This window comes from Colletes gigas, unplaced genomic scaffold (genome assembly GCF_013123115.1).
Source record: "Colletes gigas isolate AHSC1104 unplaced genomic scaffold, ASM1312311v1 Colletes_gigas_Sc00013, whole genome shotgun sequence".
Classification (NCBI taxonomy): domain Eukaryota; kingdom Metazoa; phylum Arthropoda; class Insecta; order Hymenoptera; family Colletidae; genus Colletes; species Colletes gigas.
Window position 1 is genome coordinate 4592687 of NW_025106642.1, and position 27834 is coordinate 4620520.

Here is a 27834-nt window from a genome sequence, read left to right on the forward strand (position 1 = left end):
TCCATAAATATAGAACGAACATTGTGACATCGTATCGTTAAAACTTGAAACGTTTTAAAATTATTTAACCTCTTCAGGTATACCGATGCGAGGAATACACGTTTAGTTTATGAATTATCTTATGCATATTGCATCAGGGAATCAATCGAGATGTAAATAAATATTCATATTCGAGAGATTCCACGGGTCGATAAAAGTTTGAACGTTTCATTTACTTCGAACAAAATAATTCGTCCCTGAAGAGGTTAATCGCCCGATGGCTAGTAAAAATTATTTACATTGAATCTTCTGGAACTGTTTACGCTCGAGATATCTTCCCGAAGATAAATTAATATTCATGCGTGGCTGTCATGAGTTTAAAATACATTCTGGATTATACGACTCATCTCGAGATACGCATTGTTTTTCACGAACGTTATCTCTCTAAACTTCTGCCAATGGTATTTCCTATAAGGATGATTTACACCGCGACGAAGCAACGGTTCGTATGTTAAGTTTCAGTCCCAGAAGATCAATTTCATAAATCTAAAAATAAAATACGTAACCGATGGAATAACTTACCGAGATCGGAGAGCGACACTTTCTCTAGGAAAGGATCCACCACCGGCAGCTGAAAAATAAAATTACAAATTAGTCGTCGATTACATGTAGAATAACAGGATTTACAATTACCACCGTTAATTTTTAGTAAATGTTTGTTTTTGTTTCGCTAAAAAATGTGAAAACATCGTAATAATGGTTTATTTCGCATTCTTTTGCTCCGATATACTGCTCAAAATAATTGGGATATTACGTTTCCGAATGTGTATTTGATATCATGTTATTGTTATTTATCAACTTTAATAATAAAAATTGTAATAACACCTGCATGTATTCCGAGGTTATTTATTAAGTCTAGAGATAGATAATAACGTAATAAATAGAAGTATTCAATAGTCACTTGCTATTTTGTAGTGTTCCTAATGTCAATGATATTAAAAAATGTACAAGATCGAGATTCATTTATTCTAAGAGTTTCAATGATTCTATGTTTATTCGCCCAAATAATAACCGATTAGAAAATTAAAAAGCTGGATATCTTCGAACGTGCTATATTTTGAGTCGGTAATTATTTTAAGCAGTATACGCTGTTCTCAAAGCGTCGAGCAGCGTTTGATCGTCTAATCTTTCGTTCGAATATCACAAACGTTTCGTGCAAAGTAGAACGAAAATAGCAATAAGTACCAACGCCTTCTTCAACAGAGACTTTGGACTGAACGGCTGTCGCTTCTTCACGTTCGTCGTTATTTTGGTATACCAGCTTGACAAGATACCAGACGAGCTGGTACTATGAGCCATAGAGCTAGGACTAGGGCTTTTGGCGACGCTTCCGGTCGGCTCGCTGGTTTGCCGACGGAACAACATTTTCGTGGACAAATTTCGATCCGATCGCGCGAAGCAAAATCTTGGTCGAAACACGGTTTTTCTATCGTCTTGCTCTTCGACGATTCGCGTCTCGTCGATCGACTCCACGAGACTTCGTGGAAACTTCGTAACGAGTTGTTAAAACATTCACGGCTCTCCAAACATTTTGCGAAATTTTCGAGAAGACTGTCGGACGATCGTCAGAGTTCCCAAGCGTCTATCGTCGATCTTCCATCAGGGTCAGCAAGCTTTATTTCTCGCGTCGTACCGTCATCGTCGTCGCGTTCTTTACACCGCGGTCAGAAAGTAATTGAACATGGATATCAACAGGCAACATATGAAGCACATTTTCAACAAGTTTTCACAACCTTTTCGCGCACTCGTACGAATCGGTCCAGTTCCCAAACACTGCGCGAAATCGTTCGAAAACCGCGACTGATCCGTGCACGTTGCTCTTCCGCGGACTATCCGTGGAAACAACACGTCGAACGTTCAAGCAGAAATATCTACGAAAAGCAATCTGTTGCTGAACGGAACGTTGCGCAACTGGCCAGTTGCGTCAAGAACACGGCTAGCTCGGGACACGAACGTAGCTATCGTCGATCGTACGATCAACAAACTAGCGGTGCGATATTGCGAGACGATTTCGATACCACGACCTTCTTCGATGAACTGTGTGTCTTCAAAGAACGCTCGACCGATTCGAGTAACACAGATGCCACATTGGCATTGGACGCCGATGACCACTGGCGCTGAATACGAATGAGCTCGACACGACTATGGGCTAAGGAAAATCATTCCTTTGTGGTATGAATCGTGTCCGATAGCGAGTGCCTATTCTTCGATGAAGGAAATACTCCTTTCATAATTCTCGCTTGGAAAACAGAATTCTTCGATGGACGAGGAGAAACGCGTTAGTCTAATGGCGGATTATTGCGTTTGCTCCAACGTTGTCTAAAATAAAACTTCACTTTCTGTACGAGTTCAATTTAAAACAAATTTCTGAAGTATGAAATTACTGTATTGTTTGTGTATCTATTATGTTTTATCGCTAAAATGAGCAGATCTTTATGCAAATTCATATTTTTATTAATAGAAATAATGAAATGGAAGCTTTGTAAAACTATGTCTCAACCCTAAAATTTCTTCTATCTTTTTTAAAAATTTAAATTTGTTATAAGTGCATAAATATCCAGTCTACTTATCAGAATCAATTTTTTTGGAAAACTTCCAAATACAATTTATTAATTTCTTAAAATATTCTGTGTCTAACACAAATATTGAAAACATTTATATGCTTGAAAATAAAAGCCAAAACGATAGCAAATATAAGTAAATAATAGTCCTGTAATTTTTGATTGAAAAATAAGCAAAATTCGACAAAATGAAGAATTTTATAAAAAATATATTTAAAAAAAGAAATTTTGTCTGCAATCTAACAAAATAATATGCATTGAAGCTTGTTTACAGTCGGTTATTTTTGATCCGTTAACAACGAAGTGATTGCACATTTTCTTTTTCTATTATAGTAAAAATACAGTACGAACAATGAACGAAATAATATTTTCATCGAATTCAACACCGAATTAAATTTTCTCCTGAGAAAATAAGAATCTGAGAAACGCTTTAATTTATTGTTTATAATTTTATTCTCGAAGCAAACCGTATCTAGAGTCTCGTGACTTATGGCAGGGCTAAAACTGTTTCCTTTCCATGTTTATGTTGCACTATGTTTTTTAATTGCAAATTACCATTCGCTGATGCAACGTTTACAGTACGTTTATATTGCATGCAAACGCACTTATCGTTCCAGTGCATATTTCAGCATTATCGTACCTCGTACACAAGTTACTCGTTTATACGTGGGACTAATTTCAGGCGAACATACAACCCACTTGATTTTCGGGTTACAAATATTTATATACTTCAATAATTGTTGCGATGATACAACTAATTATAGAATAATACTATATTATCGTATTCGTCAAAATTACAAATCCAAACACCTAGACATTTCAACGTCAGGTATAAAGTAATTATTTTCAGCAGAGATACCCATTTCACGCGTAATTAATATATTTGCATTTAAATCCGTCTACTATTTAATACACGGGTACCAGTGTTGGGCAAAAGCTATTTCAAGCAACGAATAAAATCGATTCATTCGTTATTCGTGACTTCCTTATTCCTTACTCCCACGTTCAAACGTAGAACAATAAAACGAATAAATGATTAAATAATGATTTTAACACAGATATACTAATTACACGTGTGCACGTGTGTCATAAATATATGTTGAAAATCGTGGTCTCCAATTTTCAAAAATTAATACAAAGGTAAGTATATGCAACTAGTTCTCGAAAAAAAAATGTCCAAAATTAAAAAATAAAATAAATCAAATTCCATGGAAAAGAGACTGGAATATACCATTGATTGGACGAGAAAATTCATTGACGCGCGTGAACGTACTTTAAAATAGAAAGATGAGAGAAACAGCATCTCGGGTCGTGTAAGAAATTTAATAAATAGAGACCCCAAGATATTTTTACACGGTTACTCTTGTGTAACTGGCGAAGGCTGCAAGAACGCTATTCGATCGAAGATAATTTAAAACGAACAATATGTATGTTGCTTCGAGGGCAACAAAATTCTGACTGTCGATGTTTATGCATTTCTATCGACGAGGTGATTCACGTGTGCAATGGCAGAGCGTGTTAACGTGTTCCTCGGCGCGTTCGTTACGAGCAAAACAAAACGCACGGTCGGGCTATTTGAGATATTCTCGACGACGGAACGACTTCGTTCGTACTGTTGGCGGCGACAAATCGCGAAACACATTTGCTGGGGACCAGTTTGCCAAGTGTCTACCGGTATCGTTGTTTAACACAGTTCGTGAAAACCAGCGACAACTTTCTAATTTTCTCGTTTAACCCGCAGTTTTCGCGTTCGCGGTATTGTCGCGCGAGATCGCTGACTTGAGAAACTGTGGCGGACAGAAATGATAACTTTGTCAGTAATAATCTTTTGCAAACGATACGTACACGTGCTGATAGAAACGCTGAAGCTTGAAAACAAACTATTCGCGTGACAAATGATAATATAATATACAGGGTGTTAAAATTTTAATGAGAGATTCTAGAGGCCAAAATAAAACGAAAATCAAGAATATCAATTTGTTGATTGAAGCTTCGTTAAAAAGTTATTAACGTTCAAAGTTTCGGCTGTCGAACGGCAATTTGTCCACCTACACGAATTTTTTTCTCGAAAGTGTGTAGGATTTCGGGGGTATGTATATTCACCAAAAATTATTGTGATTAGCCCTTCTAGCTAAAAATAATTTTTTTAGAACGATTTGAAATTTTTTTTTCGCCGAAAAATTTCTGCAGCTACTCGAATTTTTTTCTCGAAAGTGAGTAGAATTTCGAGGGTATGTATATTCACAAAAAATGATTATAATTAGCCCCCCTAGCTAAAAATAATTTTTTTAGAACGATGTGAAATTTTTTTTTCGTCGAAAAATTTCTGCAGCTACTCGAATTTTTTTCTCGAAAGTGAGTAGGATTTCGAGGGTATGTATATTCACCAAAAATTATTGCGATTAGCCCCTCTAGTTAAAAATAATTTTTTTAGAACGATTTGAAATTTTTTTTTTAAATGTTTTTAGGTTTCGAAACAGCTTTACAAAATCTACTATCTAAATTTTAACCCTTTCAAACGATCTCTTTATACCTTCGTATCAATTCTATCAAGCTGAAAAATACCAAATTTATGTATTTAAGATCAACTGTATAAAAAGCTTCAGACGCTATTAAAAGTTAAGAAACTGAAAGTAACGTCCAAAGTTGTTCCTCTTTGGAAACTTATCCAAAGTTATCCGAAGTTTGATAATACCTGCGGATCTAATAAAGGATCGATTTATCGCAAGATAATTACATTAAAATATTAAAATTAAAATATCTTTTAAATTCGCGATCTTTCGTCGGAAACAAATTACAAAGAAGAACGGGGTTAGTTTTTTTCGAATAATCACGAACTGAACCGTGTCGTACGAACGCTGTAAAAAAGTGTGCTAACAAGTGATGCCAATACGCGTAAAAACAATTGTAAATGGAAATCAATAATCAGGCTACGCGTTGCAACGCGATCTCGAGTCGGATTAATTTCTCTGCAACGTCAATGCAGCAGTTTGCCTTTGCTATTTTTACTTCGTTTAATTTCTGTTAGTAACTAGTGCGCCATCCTACAATTTTCCCGTTCCTTCTATCAATAATCTTCGGTCAATAATTGCTTCAAGATATATACAATTGGTATCAACCGTTTAACATAAAACGGGTAAAGTGGATCCCAAACAAAGCACGCGAAGGCTACTTTCGACCTGGAAGTCTAATTCAATTCTTCACGGAAGGTACTGATTTTGTCACAATACGATATCGTCGCATACGGAATATTCATTATCTCGAGAACACTCGGTGCCCGGTCTCCTCCTAGCGAAATCAACTTTAACACTTCAACGCAAAGTGCCGTAGCACCGTTCGCATTTTACAGGCTTTATGCACCCGCTCGAAGAATATCCTGTACATCGGCTTATTAGAATGACTTCGAATTCAATGCTGTTGTTGCGAAATCGGAATAAAAACGCGAGACGTTTCAAAGGACGCGACATTTTACTCGAGAAACGCGCTGAAACGTGCATTGAAATTTCCGTTTAAAATAGTCTCTTGTAATGTTAGACACCAGCAAACGCAAAGTTATTAAATGTACAGGGTATTCGGCCAAGTCTGGGAAAAAATTTTACTGGCAGATTCTAGACGACAAAATAAAACGAAAATCAAGAATAACAATTCGTTGATTGACGTTTCGTTAAAAAGTTATTAACGTTCAAAGTTTCGGATGTAGAACGGCAATTTGTCCACCTACTCGAATTTTTTTCTCGAAAATGGGTACAATTTTCGGGGTATGTCGGTTCATCAAAAATTATTCTAATTGCCCCCCGTAGCTAAAAATAATTTTTTCAGAATGATTTGAAATTTTTTAATTTCGGCGAAAAATCTCATACCTACTCGAATTTTTTTCTCGAAAATGGGTAGGATTTTGGGGGTATGTCTGTTCACCAAAAATTATTCTAATTGCCCCCCGTAGCTAAAAATAATTTTTTCGGAACGATTTGAAATTATTTAATTTCGCCGAAAAATTTCACACCTACTTGAATTTTTTTCTCGAAAATGAGTAGAAATTCGGGGGTATGTCTATCGACCAAAGGTGATTGCAATTGACCCCCGTAACTGAAAATAATTTTTTTAGAACGATTTGAAATTGTTTAATTTCGCTGAAAAATCTCACACCTACTCGAATTTTTTTCTCGAAAATGGATAGGATTTCGGGGGTATGTCTGTTCACCAAAAATTATTCTCGTAGACCCCCGCAGCTAAAAATAATTTTTTCAGAATGATTTGAAATATATTAATTTAATTTTTTAACAACTTTTTAACGAAGTATTTAAAAAATAATACGTATCAATGATTATGTTCCATATAAATAAGTATATGCATAAATGAAAACCAACGGTGCATGATTTTGCGTAACGGACGTTCCAATATATCTTCGCGCCAAAGCTAGCTGCCAATTTTAAGCTCCGCGGTTAATTATTCCAAGACGACGCGGTCCGGGTCGTAAGAATTCGACAAAGAAATCACGAAAACCTAAAGCACCGCGCAAGAAACCGACGCTCTTCGTGAATCACCCATCGCGAGACTTATTTTTCTTCCTACGAGCGTTACTCTTCTTTTTTTTTCCTCCCCTCAACCCGCGCACGGTTGGCTTATTCGATCCGTGCCAAGAATAGTAATACCCGTAGATAGTCGTGCAAGACACACGTAACAAGTACAATAAACGAAGCGCGCGATAGAACGTGGCGGGCGCCAACCATCACCAACGACGCGTATATATTTCACCAACGAGCTTTTCCGTTCGGTAACTTTCCAACGTATCTCTGAAAATTTCCTTCTCCCGATGCAAACACCGCTGAGTCGGTGGAGTTCGATAAAATCGAAACAGACGATCGTTACGATTACCGCGTTCCGTCGAAGAATTCGTAAACACGACGTGCGAGAATTCGTTTCTTCAGCTTGTTTTCGTTTCTTTTTCCGCGCGTGACCGTAAATTCGCCGAATTACTTCGCGAACAACAGGATATTATCTCGCGGAAGAGTCTCTCGGTGACACGTGCCAACCGAAGTTCCGGATCGAATTAGAAATATCGCCGCGGCGGACGGGGGGTTCGAATTACTGCCGGTTCGAACGAATCGCGTCGAGGGCGCCTCGTTTTACGCGTACGTCGATGATTCACGTTATAGCGATACCTTTTGTCGACTTCGGGCTTAACAAGGAGCTAACGGAGCCGATTCTAAAAATAATATATTTGTTTCTGGCGTCTATTCAGCCACGAACGGCTATCGAGCAACCGGCCATTAGCCGATAAAATTGTTGTAGATTATTAGAAATATCGAAGGGTGCCTTACCAACCGTGACCCTCCTGACGCTTGGAAACATTCGTTCCAAAGTAGTTTATAAATTCTTGCAAATTCCTCCCCAAGGTTCCGTTCGACGGACGTATTGATCTCCCATGGAATTAAATTCCAATTTATAAATAAGAATAATAATACGAAGATTAATTATATCGTTCGAACAGAGCAACGTTACATCAGAACTCGTAATCCGCTTGAAGCTTCAATAATTCTGTAGAGACGAATATGTCAGCTAACATAAATCTTTCAATCTTTTTCTTTTTCAAGACTTTAATTTGATAATTAAAGTCTAATTAAAATTAAGACTTTTTTTTTTAATTTTATTGTATTGAAATAAATAAATGAAAATGGAAGTCCAATCTGATTCCTATTTTCCTTTAAGAATTTCTTGAGACGTCAGATGCAATACAGTAAAGTAGCACGTTTCGAGATTTACAAAAGCACGTCCATCGCTGAAACGTAACGTTGTAACGCTCGATGCAGCGTGAATTACAATACAATTTCGAACGAGTCTTCGAAACTGCAGACCCCCCCTGAGTGATTTTATTCTTTAAAAGGCGAGTTGTTAACGCTCGATTAAACTACGAGAAAGGAAGTACTTCCAGCCAGCGCGTTGATTACTAAGCCTTGATTGCGCGAAAACTTCGGTTCCGCCGCGAACTTTGCGCACCCAGCGTCGAGTTATCGAAACGCAAAAAGTTCCGCGAGACGACGAAACGAATATTCGAGAGTCTCGGGGTACCGCGGGGACCGTTTGGAGAAACGCCGAAATTATGCTGGTAACAGAACGGCGCTCTTGGTTCCGTTGTCTAACGCTCGAAACAGACGCCGCGACTCGAGGGAAGTCTGGATTTAAATGAGGACGCCTACGCGAAAATTCCATCAATGTACAGCGGTCGTGTAAGTGACACGAGAATCGTTATCTGTGAACGTGGCATTTTAAGATCATTGACGCACCATTCCCATTTTATCGACAGCGACCAGCCTTGAAATACAAAATTTTGCCTCGAACGCCTCTCGGGCCCGTTATCGTGCAATTCGTTAAAATCTGCACGCCAAACCAGAAAAGGAAACGACGCTGTTTACATTCGAACATTTCTACCCCGTTATCGCACGAGTTATTTTTCCATTCCGTTTATCCGCAAAGGGGATCTAATTTTGATGCAGTACATCGTGAAATTGCATTTTGGATTTCGTTCGTCTGTACTTTCTGATCTGTACTCGAAGGAAAGAATTGTAATTATTGATCGAATTTTATATTTCAGTTTATATCGTCGTCTCCAAAGTTGGATGGATGAAAATTTATTTGAATATTTCGAATAGAAACGTTTTCTCTATCTTCTCTGATAAAGAACAAATTAAATGAAATTTTATTCACCGTGTGATTAAAATTCTTCGAATTGTAAAACTGGGGTTTTTTTATCACTATTTTCTGTTATATGGTTTCTCCCCATTTTTTAAAAAGTCGTACACCAAAAATGTTTTAATTACTATAGTTCAGTTTCTTTCATTGAAATAGTAATAAAATGATGCGTGAAAGTGAAGAACATGTTCGTTATATTGACTGTGAATATTTATTTTCGTAAGTTATGATCCACCAATCTACCAACGTTGGATATATTGAGCAGACTGAGCCAAGTAAACAGAAGAATAAAAGAGAAATACGATTCGTGATGTAAACAGTAACGTAAATTTCATACTGAATTTATGGACTGACGTATATTAACACCCTTTGAATACAGAGTGCGAAAATAAGTGAATTTTAATTTTTGTACAAAGTATGACTTCACGATAGTATTTAACCCAGCAATAATTCTCAAAGAATTAACTCAGAGAAAGTCAAACTTCCGCGTGCAAATTATAGAATAATAATTGTCTATAAATAATTGGATATTTGAAGAACATTGCGACACAAAATCTAAAATAAATCTTTTCAAAATACGATATTAAATTTTCAAGTAAACAAAGAACTACATAAAATCTGCAATGCATGTTTAACATGGTTCAAATGTAAACACTATCAAATTCTACTTGAACTAAAGTCATAAAATATGTCTTAGATATATGCATATTTCATGTGTCGTCTCATGGCGTCCATTACGATAAAAAAAACACTGTCAGAAATAAAATCGACCGTTCGTGAGATTCTAAAATACTGACAAAACATCATTTTTATTGAAAATTAAATCTGCACCAGACCACAAGCTTCCATTTAATTTTTATGTTTTTTTCTTCCATGAAAATTTTTTCCCCAAAGATTAAAAATTTTCTTTTAAATTTGCACCATTGTACAATGCACTCTGAAAACTATATCAATTTTTATACAACGAAGTAAACAGATATTTTGTATAAAAAAAATATTTATATTTTCTTCGAAAGTTTGCGTTCCCGCGTGCCAAATAAAATTGTTTTCCCGCCTAAAAGCGAGAATAAAACCAAAATATAAATTCGATCGCGTTACCGAATCATCGTGCGAATTCCAGCGTGTGTTTTGGTCGAAAGATATTCTTATAACAGCGACAATTTACGTTCTCGCGAAATTGTCAGCTATGTGCCAGATATTGGAACATAATTTGATGACGCCGCTGCTCTTGCGACAGAATCACCACTGACAATCTAAATATACTTCTACGAGGATAATGTTTACAAACCAGCTAGGGTAAACATCGTGGTCTCGTGCAGAGATAAACGCATGGAATTAATTAACGACAACGGTGAAAAAATGTTATACAGTTTGTAGGAGTCAGCACGATACAATTACAAGCGCCTTCATGGCAATTCGCGTGATTCGTGAAATTTCAAAACAAGAACTGCCTTTTCTGGTTTTAAATAAAATTTTGGGAATCTACTCTAGAGACTACGTCCTGCAAATTTTATTCGCTATGTTCGATCACCTAATTACTAATTACAAATCAAGATGATCTACGAGGGTTACTTAACAAGTAAAGAGACAAACGACCCGTTATTTTAATAGAATTTAATCAACGAATCTCACAATTTATCTAGTTTTTAACCAATAGCAAAGAATTCTTTGTCTTCGAGTTTAAGCCACTCTTGGACATTCTGTTTTAGCTTCTTTATTGCTGTGAAACTTGTGTCAACGTAACTACTCTTTGAAAGGACTAATTAAGAAAAAATCTAATGGGTCATGATCTTAAATATGAGGTGGATGGAACCTCTTAGTGAAATTTTTTGATAGTTTAAAACGTTAATTTTCCTTTCTAAGTCGGACTTTTGTCTAGTTACTTTATGAACAAATTGAGCCATTTGTAAAAATTTGCATGATCTATACAACTTATGTAGTATTGCTTGAGCATCCAGGATTTTGTATTGCTAGGAACCAGAAATTTTATCACCGAAACGCAGTTTCTTCAAATATGTACTTTTCGCGAGGACTTGCCACTGTCGAATAAGCGATAAAGGTTGTGTATACTAAAATAATTATCAAACAGCTGTTTTAAATAAACGACAGAGACGTCAATTTTTGATTCTGAAAGTATCGAATCTCCTATTTGGATACGTTTTTAACTACAACCGCTTGTTTCTTTATCTATCGAATGGGTCTCGTACAATCCTTTCGGACTTGAATTTTACACGCGATTTTCTAATAATTGTTCTTTAAGGTAGTTTTGGACGAACTGTGAAAGTACGGTTGTAAAATGTGTTGGGAAATATCGCTGCATAGTTTCGCAATTATGTATATGTGCACGTAACATCCAATAGAAATTATATTACATCACAGAATTATTGACTTCAAAATATTGCAGTATACATACGTTTATTACTGTTAGAACCGAAAGGGTTAAAGAGGAAAATATGTATGAAATATACGCGTTTCATAAAATGAAAATGAACGTTATTTATCTATTTTATACTTTGTCTCGTCTATAAACATTTTTTTTCATTCGATATTTAAAATGTTCCATGTCTAGAAACGTTCTCATTTGTTCAAGTTAAAGCCTGAAAATTAGAAATACTTCATAATTTTACAAGTGACGGTCACCAGTGACCACCATGGCAGTCAACGTGTTAACTCGAACAGAGTATTTCCTTTTAGACTATCTCTACTCCATTTAAATAATTCTTCTACAAGTTGCAGATCACAACAGTATTACTGATACTTCATAGACAGAAAACGATGATAAAATAAAAACAATTACATGATACTGAGTTATGTTTCGATTAGCAATCCTTGAATTCCTGGACAAAGAGTAAATATCTCGAACCTTGAACTTTCCAAAGCTTTTGATTATGTTAAAAAGGGGCTACCGAGATGCAAAATGTGAAATAGTTTAAGAAGATTCGTCAATTTTCTACGGAAGCTCGTCGATAATGTATTATTTTCGACCGAGTTACCGTATCGGAGGCATCGATCGGATTCCGTAATCTTCCCTAAAGCGGGAAACGAGCGTATCCGGGTAGATTTTAATATTCCACGAGAGGAGCGTAGCCGACACCGTCTCCCGAGCGTAATAATTTTGTTACGGACCAATGTCAGGCAGCAACGGAACAGTCGTTCGTTCAACACGTCTCTAGCAACAAGTGTTCGTCGTTGTCCATTGGTAACGAGCCGGCGTGGCATCGTCTGCAACGTTCGTGTTCCCAACGAAATCGCATACAGAAGTAAACGAAACCGACATTTTCGAAATCACATCGTCTTCACCAAATTTGTGCTTTCAAAGCCTACTTTCAGACCCAAACATAGAAAAAAGATTTTTCTCCCGTGAACAGTTCACTCGTAGATGCTGAATACCAGCGAAACGAGCAACATTATTGCGTTTCGTCCCGGATACTGTTAGTCGTACTTATCGGTAGGGCTTATCTATCAGATACTGCCTTAGTCGCGACGCCATTAATCGTTCGAACATTCTGTTCAAACCAATTACGCGCTAATAAACTATCCGGTAATTGGAGTCTGTTCGAACGATCGATAGTGTCGCGTCTAAGACAGGGTCCAGCTGATAAGCATTATCCGCGAGTTCAACTACCAGAGCCCCGGAACGGAAACGCAATTATACGTCTCTTCGTATCACGAGTGTTCCACGGTACGGAAAAGGAGTGTATTGTTCTTGGTTACGATAGGGGGACGTTAAAAAACGATCCAGGGTCTTCCACGTTCCTGCCTGGTCGGATCCTGCACGCTGACCTAGCGCACCGTCGTTCGCGTTGACGTCTTCTTATCAGTGGCGAGAAACGGTCCGCTAAACGCGCGTACCGTCGACGGAAAATGGCACCCGGGTGCTACGCGATCGCGACTCTCCGCGAGACTGAACGAACCTAGGCGTCCCCGTGTGTCACCGGAACGTGGTTGTTATTCCTGTTGCGCGTCCAATTACCTAGCCGTGCTCGCTTATCGACCTATCCACGAACTTTCGACGTTTTCGAGCGGAAACTCGCACTTGGCCAGAGGTTTCTCCTTCAACAACACTGACCTAATATCACTTGTTCGAATTAGCGGTCACAACGTCCCTTCGTTACGCGGGGGGAGGAAACAACGCGAGTGGGATCCTCGAATGTGTCTTTTTTCTTATTTTCTTTTCAATCGAACCGTAGCGAGTCGAACGAACTTCGAGGACGTTCCGAGCGGCCTGGAACCGGAAGGTAGCGCGAACGTGGTCCCGTCGACGACTGTCTCGTTTCGGAATCGTACATAGTCGGAGACGGAAGACCTTTCCTCGTGTCGTGGACGACACCAGCACGGTCGCTCGTAGCGAACTGGATCGGCTTTCAAGCCGGCGGTACTCCCGCGACACGTTGTACGGAATTTACGGCGCATCGTCGGTGTGCGCGCGCGACAACCCAAGTAAATGCAATTTTACGGACTTTCAGTTTTTTCCCCCAGGACGGTCACGTGCGCAACACGAATCTTCACTCGCGGCTATTCTCCGCGTTTGTCCTTGCGATTACGTGCATCCTGAAAATTATTTGCGCGCGTACGCTGAATGACGATGGGAATTGAAAGGAATAAAAATAAACAACGATCCGCGCGCCTCGCTCGTTCGAAAATTCTGTAGTCGTTCCCAACAGACGCCATTAGCGAAACTCACGATTGGTGGATCTTTATGCAAATTCATAGTTTTTTTAATAGAAATAATTATATGGTTGGTATAATAATTCGTGTCTTGAGTGTTTCTTATATTTTTGTATATTAAGGGGGTATTTTAGTGCATTTTTTTTTTTTAAAACTTTCTTAGAGAATTAACTATAGTACATTTTAGTGGTATTTTAAAATTTTTTAGGCGAGAGAGTTAAAATTGGTACCACTGCGTATTTTCAAACATACTTGCTTTTAAAAAAGATCGTTTCATGGTGTTTATAATTTCGGCCACACTTAGCAGTGTGAAGTTTGACAACAGTATAAGTAGAAACAGCGAGTAATGAACAAACGCGTCAGCCAAATCGTATTCAACATATTTACAAATTTTTATATTCCATTATCTTTATAATAAAAAATTTTGTTCTACATTTTCAACTTGTTTTATCATTCGTATTCACTCCCTTGCTTCATTTTTATTTAAAGTATTTGATTAATATTGAATATTTGATTTTCGTCTGTTTCAACTTTCTATTATACATATAAAAAAACACATAATGATAATGTGATTTTGAAAAAGTCTTCTTACGTTGTTTATTATTCTTTCCAATTATATCAAACGACATTTATAATATCCTGCATATGAATGATCGATACTATGAAATTTTTGAAAACATTTGATAAAACATAAAAGGATATCTACATATTTTATATGTATGGAAATTGACATTAATTTGTATGAGATTAAATATTAATTTATATGTTGAGAAATAATATCGAAAAAATTCCGTACGAACGTTGCCAGTTTTTTTAATCAATTGCATATTATAAAATTGATCACGTCTGTTACGTTTTACTATGCTTCGTCGAATTTATATGTTTGTACTGTTTCCTTGAAGAAAAAATGAAAAATATTTGTAAAATTTTCAAAAATTAAATTCAAGTACAAATATTGCTTGAAATATATGCTCGATCGTGACACATCTCCCTTAACCCTTTCGTTACTACTGACGACTTTAGTTGCCCTCCGAGAAATATAGCATACACGGAATAAAAATCGTTATACCGGACACTTTTGAAACGAGGTTACATGGAACACTATTTTATTTAAAAAATTATGTTTAAATAATTTTACACCCCAGACAATGGAATATTGCTTAACTACGCGTCATGTGTCGTAGCGAAATGATTAAATAAAACAAAACATTAGCCATATACAAACGTCAACAATAAGAATTTAACCCTTTAACAAATAAAAACTTAATTTTTATTTCATCTTGTTCGTCGTAAACACTTTTGGCCCATAACATATCATTACCAATTCGTTAATCTTAATTCCTCCACCGTGAAAATAATATGTTTACTAAAGGGAACTTATACCTAATCACTGTCTCTCATTTATTTTCTGCACCTGATCAACTGTTTCCACGCCATATGTTATTTAATTCTAACCACAGGTGGTTAATACCAACTACTTAATTTAAGAAAGATCGTAATCGCGATGCTGACTAAGATCAGGATGAATTTTCTAATCGAGACGATCGAGGCGCAAAATGAAAATGCGATTTGTGGAACATTTTTATTTATCGTTGTTACAGCGACGTTTGGTAAAAAGAAAACAATGTTTCCTAGACGCTAAGCCGATAAATAATTAACGGGAACTCACGAGGAAAGGTTGCACGGTTTGTAGTTGTTCGTTTAAAGGCTATTTCTCGAGCACGATCGAATATTGATTAACTAAGCACCGATGAGGTGCATTTCTGCCTATCTCTGCGTTCAATAATTGAGGTGCGAACAATCACCTGCACTTTGCGTTTGGAATAGACGACGAGTATACGATATTGAAACTTCGCTGGTATGCTATGTGTACACGTTATTCGCGCTGTCTTGCGCCGCTTAATCTGAAAATTGTGGTCCCCAAACTTTTGGAAAAGCACTCTTGAAACCACCGGTGAAAATTAGAAATTTAACCTGGACGATTTGTGTGTGCAAATTTAATTTCGACGGGCCACGATCGCCAAAATATTTAAAATATTTAGATATTACGATTGGTATTAATTTTAGGAATTCAATTAAACCTGACGTATATTAAATTTGAGAAATGTGCACACAGAACTGCAATCAGATTAGACGGTTCGAATAATTACGTTTGCTTGAAAATAAATCACGAGGCAATGGGTTAAAAAAAAGAAAATTAATAGAAAGCTATGTGTATTCGAGTTGTCCACATTTTCCTACGTTCTAAATTTTCCAGACCTTTCGAAGAACGCTGGTTTACACGGCACGAACAACGTTAATTTTATCGTAATTCAACTTTACTCGGAATAGTAATTTCCATGTTACGGATAAAACGAATATTGATTTCTCCCTGTATTACTTCACTGAATATTTGATGTTCTGTTAAATACATAACGAGAGCATCGCTAGTAAACTTAAGTAAACACATTAGGTTCTATTAATATCTTACAAATATTCATATGGAAATATTTTATGATACAAATAGAACATTTTCTCCAACCATTTGCAAACGTATACGACGCTACTTCTGCGTTACAAAATGCTCCCATCGCACATTCTTGACGAACATCCAAGAATTCAATTTCGAGTCTCAGAAAATCCTCATTCACAATTTCGTTCTAAGGACACCCAAGAAATCGCACGACGTTCTCTATTTTTGCTTCTCCAAAAGTTATGGTGTCGGTGGAAAATTCAAAGTGCATCTCTCGATGTTACGAAGTCGAGTAAAAATTAAAGAAAATTCGGTTTGTTATTGTACCAGACTGATTTAAGAAGTTTCGGGCACTCGATACCGTTCTGTTGGTATTCCGCCAAAACGTGTCAAATCATATTTATTCTTCGACCCGATGAAAATTTAAATGGACGTTGTAGCTGTCACTGTCAGACTAGACCAGTTCAACGAACATGTGTAGATTATGTAAATCGTCACACATGTTACGCTGGATGCGAGGTCAGCGACGCTGATTCTAGAAACCTTACCGCAAAATGCGCTTCGCGATCTCATGATTTCAATTATTCCATTTCTTAAAGGTCACAGGCGTAACCAAAATTATTCGAGAAAAGTAATTCTAAATTTAAGAATCAAGTTTCGATCTTTAATTTTTGTTCACGTTACTTATGGAATAAAAAATAAGAAATTTTCAATTTGCAATCTCATGATTTCAATTATTTCCATTCTTAAAGGCCACAGGCTAGCCAAAATACATTACTCGAGAAAAGTAATTCCGAATTTAAGAATCAAGCTTCGATCTTTAATTTTTGTGCACGTTACTTATGGGATAAGAAATAAAAAAATTTCAATTTGCAATCTGATGATTTCAATTATTCCAATTCCCAAAGGCCACAGGCTAGCCAAAATACATTACACGAGAAAAGTAATTCCGAATTTAAGAATCAAGTTTCGATCTTTAATTTTTCTGCACGTTATTTATGGAATAAAAAATAAAAAATTTTCAATTTCTAATCTCATGATTTTAATTATTTCAATTCTCAAAGGCCACAGGCTAGCCAAAATACATTACTCGAGAAAAGTAATTCCGAATTTAAGAATCAAGCTTCGATCTTCAATTTTCGTGCACGTTACTTATGGAATAAAAAATAAAAAATTTTCAATTTCTAATCTCATGATTTCAATTATTCCATTTCTTAAAGACCACAGGCGTAACCAAAATTATTCGAGAAAAGTAATTCTAAATTTAAGAATCAAATTTCAATACTTAATTCTTGTGCACGTTACTTATAAAACAACAAATAAGAAATTTTTGAGTAAACGCGGGAACTATTAAAAATATTTGTAATAGAAAAATGACTAGAATGGGGTTGATACGAAGGCGGAATACAGGAATTAAAAAGACACGCGAAATATTTATGTCGAATATTTTGAACGCCATGGAAAGCTTTGAAGATGACTCAGTGTCACTTGGTGCACGCGATGAATGCAGAGGGTGCGTTCTGTAAAAAATTTACGCGGCATGCGATCGCAATTCTTTAGACTTCTTTGCATATTATGGAGTTTAAACAAAACTTGAGACGACCTTCGTATCTCGATAAGTTTCCAATAAAACAGAAAGATATCGATAAATTATAAACATTGTATAACTTCTGTTTGAAATCTCTTTTTTCATATATAAAACAAAGAGTTTGTGACATAATATAAAAAGGTTAATTTGGATGATTGGTTCTGTGCAAAGAAAATATAAGTACTGTAAGATTACTAGAATCGATGACGGTTAAAAACGCAAGTATCAAAACCAACTGAAAATAAAATCACTTAACCGTTCGTAGATAAGGCCAACTATCGACAACAACCACAATTTGTTATTAGCCGTTAAGGCAGGAGTACTACGTTACCGACAATGTTCTTTTTTATCGATAAAGGGTAAAAGAACAACCTGCATTTCCATAATTATCAACGAGGTTGTATTTTCCTTATCGACTGCCACACTAGTCGTGCTCGAAATGTGCTTAATTAGAGAGAGAAAAAAAAGGAGAAATAACAAACGAATTAACAAGCACTTTATCAACGTTTTTCACGTAGTTACGTACAATGAAGCGCATAGAGGAAAAGTAACCTCGACCTACTTCGCGAAATGATAAAAACAGATATAGGAAAAGACACTCGCCTTTTCTAGAGGTTTCAATGAATTCCCCTCTCTTACGTTTCGAGCTTTCATCGTGACCTACATTATTCCTCTGACTTTTCGTCGAATCGATATTTATACAGTACGTACACAATAAATCATCGCAAAGAAAAGCTACGAACGCGCGTGCAAACAAACCTACGCGAAGTTTCACGTTCGCGCTATTAACTACGGTTACCGATCAAAGGTTTCGAGCGAAGGCAAGTGGGATGTTACGCGCCTGCAACGCGATACGGATAATAAGTATCGTCGAGTCTTATACATACAAATCGTACGTATCTCGTATAGAGTATGCGATCATTTAAAAATTGGTCGCATGAAAAAAGCTCGAGTAAAAAGGAATTTGCATAAACATAATTTTAGCACTCGAAAACGAATTACTCGTTTAAATAAAATACAGCACCTTCAACGTAATACAAAAATATACAAATAAATTATTTCGTTTGATTTCTGATTGTGTGATATCACCGACAGATGATATAAATACACGGAGAAGAAAATGATGTGGAATTAATGCTGGATTATCATGAAAATATCAAAGTACAAATTGCGGAGGATCTGTGTCCATTTCATCAGGTTTCATGGACAAACGAGTCTTCTTACCACTTGTCCAACAAAAATTGGAGTTTCTACCGTAGAATGAAACGTTTCGCGGCGAACAAGTAAAAAATACAATCCATTCGATCGGGCTAGACACGTGCCATGGTCAAAGAATGGAAGAACACCCATACCGTGTGTCAGAGTTTGATGCAAATTTTATTCATGACTATCGAGCGCAAATTTTAGATTCGTTCGCGAACTAACTTCCGTTTGTGTTTCGTTTGTAAATTAGAATTCGTTAACGGAATTAAAGCCGACGAACGAGCGTGCAAAAGTTAATCAACGAATGACCCTAACATCCGTGTAAGTTAGCCGTGAATAATATTTGTTCGGCTCTGATGTGCATGACCTTTTGGAATGAAAAGGGTCTGCACGATGGAAAATTGCATCGATTACCTAGTGGGGGCAATCCAGTGTGTGTACAAGTCGGTCGAATGATTTACGAAGCCGGGAGTGTGTCATTTTACGCCAACGAAAAGTTACCGGCACAACAGAGAGAGAGACTTCCGTTTGTGAAGTAAAAATTTTTTTAGATTGCAAACACCGGTGATCGTAGAAGGAAGCACGATGAAAGAGGGTTTCAGCGAGGTTTTCAAGCAAATTGCCGTATTTCAATTTAACCCTATTCAAGATTCGCGGGGAAAAGTCGCGCGGTGTGTTCTGCTTTGGCACAAAGTAAATAGATAGCAGGTGTTCGTACGTCGCTGCTGATGAGAGCTCGGGATAACCAAGGCAATTCCGAAAGCAGGACAATCGATAGAGCACTGTCGACTGTCTTACTGTCTAGGCAGATCGTGCCAAGAAACAGCTCGACTTGTAATCTTTCCCAGCGAACGCATCCGAACTTGTTAACTACATTTTTCTTCGATCGCTGTCGCGTCCATATCCCTCTCAAGGACTTCATGAAAATTGTAAAAGATATGGACCTCGACCAAAGGGACAAAAACACGCAAAACCTGGTAAAAGAGATTTTTACCGCGATACTTTTCTATTATAAGATTCGATTACGTTGAACTGCTCCTTGGTTCATTCGAAAGGCCCTTCCTATTTATTTGTTTTACCAACAGATTACGTTCTAATCACTTTCGATTAGTTGTCTCACTTTTCCTAATCGATCTTGCACCAGACACAAGGTGTCAATTATCCAGAGCAGGATCTTAATTATATCATATGGCAATGTCCTTTATATGATTCTAAAGGCTACTTCCCTCCGTACACGATTGATGCTTTCCTTTTTCAATCATTTATACCTCCTATGATGGTCATATTTGAATTCGTTAAGAAACATGATCTTCGTTTGTAATTTCATTCTACGTATTGTATAAGTAGCAACTAAGTTCACTGTCTCATGTACTTAATTTTGTAATTATTTGCTTGGTTCTATGTAAACTTGTGCTAATGATCCCGTAGGGGGTTGCAGCGTAATAAATAATAATTCATTTTAGAATTCAACTAGAACTCAACTAGAATTCAACTAGAATTCAACTAGAATTCATTTAGAACTCAACTGTGAAGAATAACGGAATTTGCTATGGAATTTGACTCTTGGACATGGTGTTAACACCCGCAGATATACATATATGTCTTAGCAATATTAGGGGAGGAGGACCCTTAGACCTAGTGACCAACGAGCTTTATGATTAACAGACGATGACGTATCGATATTTGGCCCATTGGTCATCCAACAATTTTAACAGAAAAGAAAAAAGAATCTCGACCAAAGTCACTCACGGATACCTGATCCAAAAAACTGTACAACCCTATTGCTACCGCGGTATCCAGGTCCTAATAGTCAACCATTTACTATACGAATGCAGTGAAACTGAACAAATGCTCTAAGGGTTCAAATATAATTAACAACACATAGAAATCGATGTGACGTAAAACCAGAAGAAACAAGAAGAAGATGATCGACGGAGCTGTGTGTTGAAATTTTTTAAAAAATATTCGTGAATGAAACTTACCCCTCTCGCGTCTCTGAAGAGGATGGCGGCGTGCACAGGATCGAGACAGGCATCGGAAGCTCGATGAGGTATCGCAGGTGTACCCAAAGAGAATCTTCTTGCGCTGGGATCCAGAGAACTTCTTCTGAGAGCACCTAAAATTCGCTACGTTAGTTACGGCAGACGTTTCGTGGGGGAATCGAGTGTCCGATTACCGCGATGAAAGCACGAAAACGAGAGAAATCCAAGATAAATCGCCCGGCGATTTGCCTCGAATCGCCGAAGATATACCCCGGGGGATCAATTACATGTTTCTTTTTCTCTTCTTTTTTTTTTGCGTGGGTACTCGCCAGCCGGCTACAATCGTTGGTATTAAGCCAAACGGAGTTACAACACTGACCTTAACTCGTTAGAATTTAACACGATTTATAGCCAGACGTGCAGAAAGCTCCGCGAAGTTACGTAAAATGTAACTCGTTATTTACATTTCAAATGCGTTCACGTATGACTCATCGAACGATTTCGATGCTTTTTCGATAACATGCCTGTGAACATCGATAAAACGTCCTTCTACTTATCTGTCAGAGGTGGACAAAAGAAAACTTTTTAATCTGAGAAAATATAGATAACTTGGACACGTTTCTTTCTATTAAGATACATCATCGATCGACGAATTTTAACAACTTAACTTTGACACAGAAATTTTCTTTTTTGTTGGATAATGAAAAAAATCACTCTTATCAACAGTTACTTATACGATTCATAATTTTATTTGTATACAAGGGGATTCATACCTGTAAATAAATAAATGAATTAAATATAGCAAAAATGATTTTGTAAGCAGTATTTACGAGAAAGTAGAAATGAAATATTTCGTTTCGATAATATTTTGTTGAGACGATAAATTGAAAAAAATACAAAATTCATGCATTCACCAAACCCGTATGTGTACGTATAACATCAGAATGTTGATACTTGGGTCTCTGGCGTGAAACGCGTTCAACTTGATACGCGAGTGTTTTGCAAAATAAACTTTTTCCCGGCGGACACAGCGTCGAGTATTCGACTTCAGCCATACGAAACTGGAATTCGTTTCCAGTTTTATAAACGGCAGCGTTATTTTATTTTTAACTCGATTCTTATCGCAGCGAATATACTTGCATAAGAAAATACGATACGACGTATTAAAACGATATTTTACTACGTATTCATTTTTTTTTTTTTACGACGTAGTAAAATTAATTTCGATACCGTTACGTTCTTATTTATTAATTTACTGTTCGTATCTCTCCGTAACGTTCTTTTCCTTTTGTATCGCGAAACAAAGATATTTCTATAAGCATAAACAAAAATAATTCGTCTACAGATAGTGATAAAAATAAATATTACAATATATTCTTGTCGCGCTTAACATTCAACTCGTTTGGTTGATATTTCGTCCCACGATTATCTAGTACTTGACATTTTAAATCAATCCCGCCTCGAATAAACTTAACAGCTTGGTATTCCGTAGGATTTTATCGATATAGAGGATATAAAGCAAATACAGTGAAAACTCGATAAATGTCCTCAAGAGCTGTTCCATAAATGATACATTTTTATCCCCACCACTAGGGGGATCCCCCTTGAACCAGTGAGGCGAAGTGTAACCGGAGACGTAGCGGCTTTCTTTAAAAATCTTTATTGCCTTCGTCATCTTAGTTTAAATGTTCCTGTCAGTGTGACCACACTACTGTACAAGAAGAAAGTTTTTTATTTTTTACTTTTTTTTAATAAAAATTTTACTATCATGTGGGGAAGATTTTTCTAATTAAAATGAGACTAAACACGATATAAATCGGCCAATATTTGTTACCATAATATTGAATTAAATATTGTGTACTCGTATCTTCGCAAGGTCAGTGGATTGGTACATTTATCGAACAGTGGTAGCTAACGAAACCCCCTATTTCATAAGTGTTGCAGTTTTTGATCACTTACGAAACGGTGGAACCGTTCCGTTTGAAAATAGCTACCTCCCGTTCGATAAATGTAGCCAGCACCTCGATGCGTCGTTCTTTGATATTTCCGAGCATAGAAAAGGACAGCACAAGAAGGATAAATAAAGAGAGAAAGACTCGCAAGTACAATATTTAATTCAATATTATGCTACCAAATATTGGCCGATTTATATCGTGTTTAGCCTCATTTTAATCAGAGAAATCTACCCAACATGATAGTGAAATTTTTATTAACAAAAAGTAAAAAATAAAAAACTTTCTTCTGTGCAGTAGTGTGGTCACACTGACGCGGATATTTAAACTGGGGCGATAAATCCGAGTTTCAGTCCCTCTTTCTTCTTTAGCTACTGACTCTTTCTACGTTCGAAGCGTCGGCAAACTGCAATCAAATTCGAAAGACGATTCTCCTATTCCGTAAGTGTTGCTGACCGGACCCGGAGTAGCGACATTTATCGAGTTTTCACTGTACCGTGTAAAGGGATTATCGAAAACGCCACGCGTTTCAATTGTTCAATTTGTCCGATTGAAAGTGAAATTTCAATGCAAAGATTTATGCACGTTGGATGGGAAGATGAGGCTATTTGTTTTTCCCATGAAAAAGGTCATCACCGGTGCACGTTTCACCGATTAAATCCGGCTTCCTCAGCTCGAAACTTTATCCTGATATCCGGCTTATCAGCGGTATTTATTTCTTTCGTGCATTCCTGTCTATGATATTCTCGCCAGACACCGATCATGCGGACGAGCTAAGAATATTGATACATGTGTAATACGAGGGTCGTCCAACGAGCAAAGAAACAAACTGCTGTTGAAATATTGTTTTAATATTGTTTACGTAACAGGCGTTATAATTCCCCGACTTTTCAACATAATCCACTGCTACGTTCAAACACTTGTCCCATCGATCAACTTTCAACCGACAGAAAAAACAATTCTTTATTTTGCTGTCGAAGATTCTTCGTTATTTTGAAACTCTTTTCCAGGCAATGCCTCTTTCGATGGATCGAATAAAAAATAATCTGATGGGGCGAGGTCTGGGGCTACACGCTGGATATGGTACCGATTTCCCAACCTAATTTTTCGACGGTCTCGAGCGTTAAACGCGCAGTACGAAGGCAAACGTTATCACGCAAGAAAATCACCTCTTCGTTTCTTCGCTATCGCAGACCTCGAATTATCCTCGAGCATATCTCCGCAATGCTGACCGTTTATGGCACGTCGATAGTCGGGATGCTCCATTTTTCCACTTTTACAAGAAAAATATTTAACAAGTTTGTTGAAAACTTGATCGTGTGATTGTTTTGAAACGATCCTTTCCCTTTTAAAAATATACGTAAAGGGAGTCCTTAAGAAAGGATTCTCATATAACAGCTCGTAAAATTAAAGTTTCTTTTTTAATTTTTATATCAATGAAAAATTTTTCTTCAAATTAGTTTTTTAAATTTTCCATTTTTTTTGTCTAAAATGGGTTCAGTATCAGTGGAAACCAACCAGAGACAATCTTTAGAGTTAGCTACTATTTAATAAAAGACAATAAACAATGGACTAAAAAATATTTTCGTACAGTGTAAAGGCCTCTCTTAGAACTTTTAATTCTTTACGAAAAAAATTAGAAACTTTCATTTTAACGCTGTTTAACGAGAATTCTATTCTTTTCCAAGCATGGGCCTCGAAACTTTTACGATCTTTCCTATATCCTCAGAAGTGTAACAACGAAATTTACTTTGTGTGACGTGAAATTCCAAGTTCGGTACTTAACGTTGGGATACTAATGAATTATAGGAACGAAAGGTACCTGTTTTCCACCTCTCGTGCGGTGAAGCACGGTTCTAAGCGACGAATGAAGCCTCTTTATGAGATCGTTCGCTGTAGGTGGCAACCGCTTGTTAATTCTTTTAATACACTGATTGCCACCGCGTAGGAGCATTCCGTGCCAGCGTGGGTGTACTCACGCACGGATCAAACTGGTGTTCATTTTGTAATTTTACAAATTGTGTTTGTTTTCTATTAAATTACAAATTTTATCAATTTCAGGTTTACGAATTTTCGGGGGCGATCTAACAGTTTTCTATTCGTGTGTGACGGTATTTCTCGAGCAATTAAAGTTGTTAGCTCCAACCTTTTCAACGTTACGCTCAAGAAAGAGATATCTATCGATGTTCCAGATACATATGTTACTTCGATGTATTCATTCTCTCCCTGATAGCGTCGCTATGCATTCACGCTGCGCTTCTGTAATCGAATCGTGGACAACAACCGTTTTCCAACATTAAGAAGGATCTGTACTGCATCGATCGGAATTCCGAAAATAGGATTGCAGAGACAACGCGTATGAATGGCGGAGAGAAAGATCTGGTCGAAAAGGAGTTTGAAATCGTATTGAATCAGACATTTTAACCTTCGTAATATCTTAACAATGTTAACTGCTGGACCAAATTTATAGAATTTTCGTCAGATCAACATTTTGTTTCTAGACGATTGGATACCAGTTATCATAATATAAAATTAATTGTTTCACCAAAAAACGAATCACTATAGTAGTTATAGAAAGCAGTCAAAATGATCCACTAATAATTTCTAACACAACTAGTAAAGAATTTACTCGACTAAATTTTTTAACATTTCTTAGTGTATCTATCGTTTTAATTTCTTTGTTACAAACAAATGCACTGTAATTGCGGGGACCAAATACGTGAAATTTTCTACGAGATCAAAACTTTGTTTTCAGACCCTACTTACTATAATTTAAAATCTGTAAAAACACCGTGAATGTAATTTTCCAGTGCCTGCTCTTTGATTCTCCATAAATGCATCTTCGCTACAACCGCGAATGACAATTCTACATTGTAATATGGAAAAAGGTTTAACCTCGTGGAGCCTTTGATGGTTCTCGCGATGCTCCGGAGTTCCTCCGCGCGTAAAGTCTGTATAGATTCGCAGTAATGCTCGAAGACACGTATTATGTACTTCAGTATCGTGTTTCGACGGCCTCAAGAAAATAACAGCACGTGAACGAGACGAAGTGTCGTAACCAGACAGCGCAATTATCTTCATCGATTCAATGAGATGAGGAGAACTATTAACGAGGACTCTGGCAATAACTATCGATTACGATTGCTCGAAGGGGAACGTCGAGGGACAATAATTTAACGGGAAAAAATCTGAGCTCAATTTTCTACGTGTAATTGTAGAAAATTCAATAATGTGACCGGTGTTGTGCTAAACGATGACTAACGTTTCACGCGTATAACGGATATGTTCTTCTTCCTGTTCGATCCTCGAAATTATTCCGGTTCGAGTAACGTCATCGTCGAAAAAATAATTGACACAGAACTCGGTGCAACATTGTGTCGTGTGACGATCGATTTTTCGAAAGTTTATTCCTCGTTTTTCTCTTCTGACGTAAAAGGTGTCTACGATCGTTAGGAACTACCTAATTTTTGTCGTTCGAAGAACCGAGTTATTTTAGGTCGGCGTTGAATACGCCGACCTTGAATCACTAGGTCCAATGGATACAAAGGAACTGCGTCAATGGACGACGTTCTGCTGCAGCTGCACATATGCAGCGCCCGAAGAAGCCCGCCGAACGAACGTTTATTAATTTTACGAAGCACCTCATGATGTTTGGAACTTCGCGAGCGAACACAGAGATTGATAGATACGCGACGTTACGAAAGAAAGGTCAATTGTTGCTAAATGGATAACGGTCTACACAATAACAACTGATTGAACCAAAATTTGAATCGAATAAATCGCCGATCGTTCGATGGAATTCTTTCGATCGATGAAGAATTCGAAGGAACAGAATAAAACATTCTAATGTTTTTGCGTAAAATAAACGCAAAAGGAATGCATTTGGTCCTTTATGAACCAAATTATATTTGGTTTCTGAAAAAATATTGGTGATGGGGGCTTTGTTAAAAAATTATTAACGTTTAAAGTTTCGCCCATTCTGAATTTTTTTTCTCGAAAATGCGCAGGATTTCGAGGATATGTCTATTCACAAAAAATGATTGTAATTGACCCCTGAAACCGAAAATAATTTTTCCAGAACGATTTGAAATTTTTTTTTCCGTCGAAAAATTTCACACCTTCTCGAATTTTTTTCTCGAAAATGCGCAGGATATCGAGGTTATTTCTATTCACCAAAAATGATTGTAATTGACCCCCGCAACTGAAAATAATTTTTTTAAAACGATTTGAAATTTTTTTTTCCCGTCGAAAAATTTTACACCTTCTCGAATTTTTTTCTCGAAAGTGCATAGGATTTCGGGGGTATGTCTATTCACAAAAAATGATTGCAATTGACCCCCGCAACCGAAAATAATTTTTCCAGAACGATTTGAAATTTTTTTTTCCGTCGAAAAATTTCACACCTTCTCGAATTTTTTTCTCGAAAATGCGCAGGATTTCGGTGGTATGTCTATTCGCCAAAAATGATTGCAATTGACCCCCGCAACCGAAAATAATTTTTCCAGAACGATTTAAAATTTTGGAATTTAATTGTTAATAACTTTTTAACGAAGCCTCCATCAACAAATTGGTATTCTTGATTTTCGTCTTATTTTGGCCTCTAGAATCGCTCATTAAAATTTTTGGCCGAACACCCTGTATATGTATATGTGAAAAATATGACCAACGATTAAAATTAAACAAATGTTTGAATAAATTA

The 27834-nt window shown here is 36.9% G+C and overlaps 1 protein-coding gene across 1 annotated transcript in view; it reads right to left on the minus strand.

The window, feature by feature from the left end:
* LOC122399415 (dentin sialophosphoprotein) overlaps positions 1 to 27834 on the minus strand; it is a 130340-nt gene that overhangs the window by 28601 nt on the left and 73905 nt on the right. The window contains exons 8-9 of the mRNA XM_043400089.1: positions 21184 to 21317; positions 562 to 610 (exon numbers count right to left, since the gene is read on the minus strand). Coding sequence (XP_043256024.1) covers positions 562 to 610; positions 21184 to 21317 — 183 coding nt within the window. The remainder of the gene's footprint in view (positions 1 to 561; positions 611 to 21183; positions 21318 to 27834) is intronic.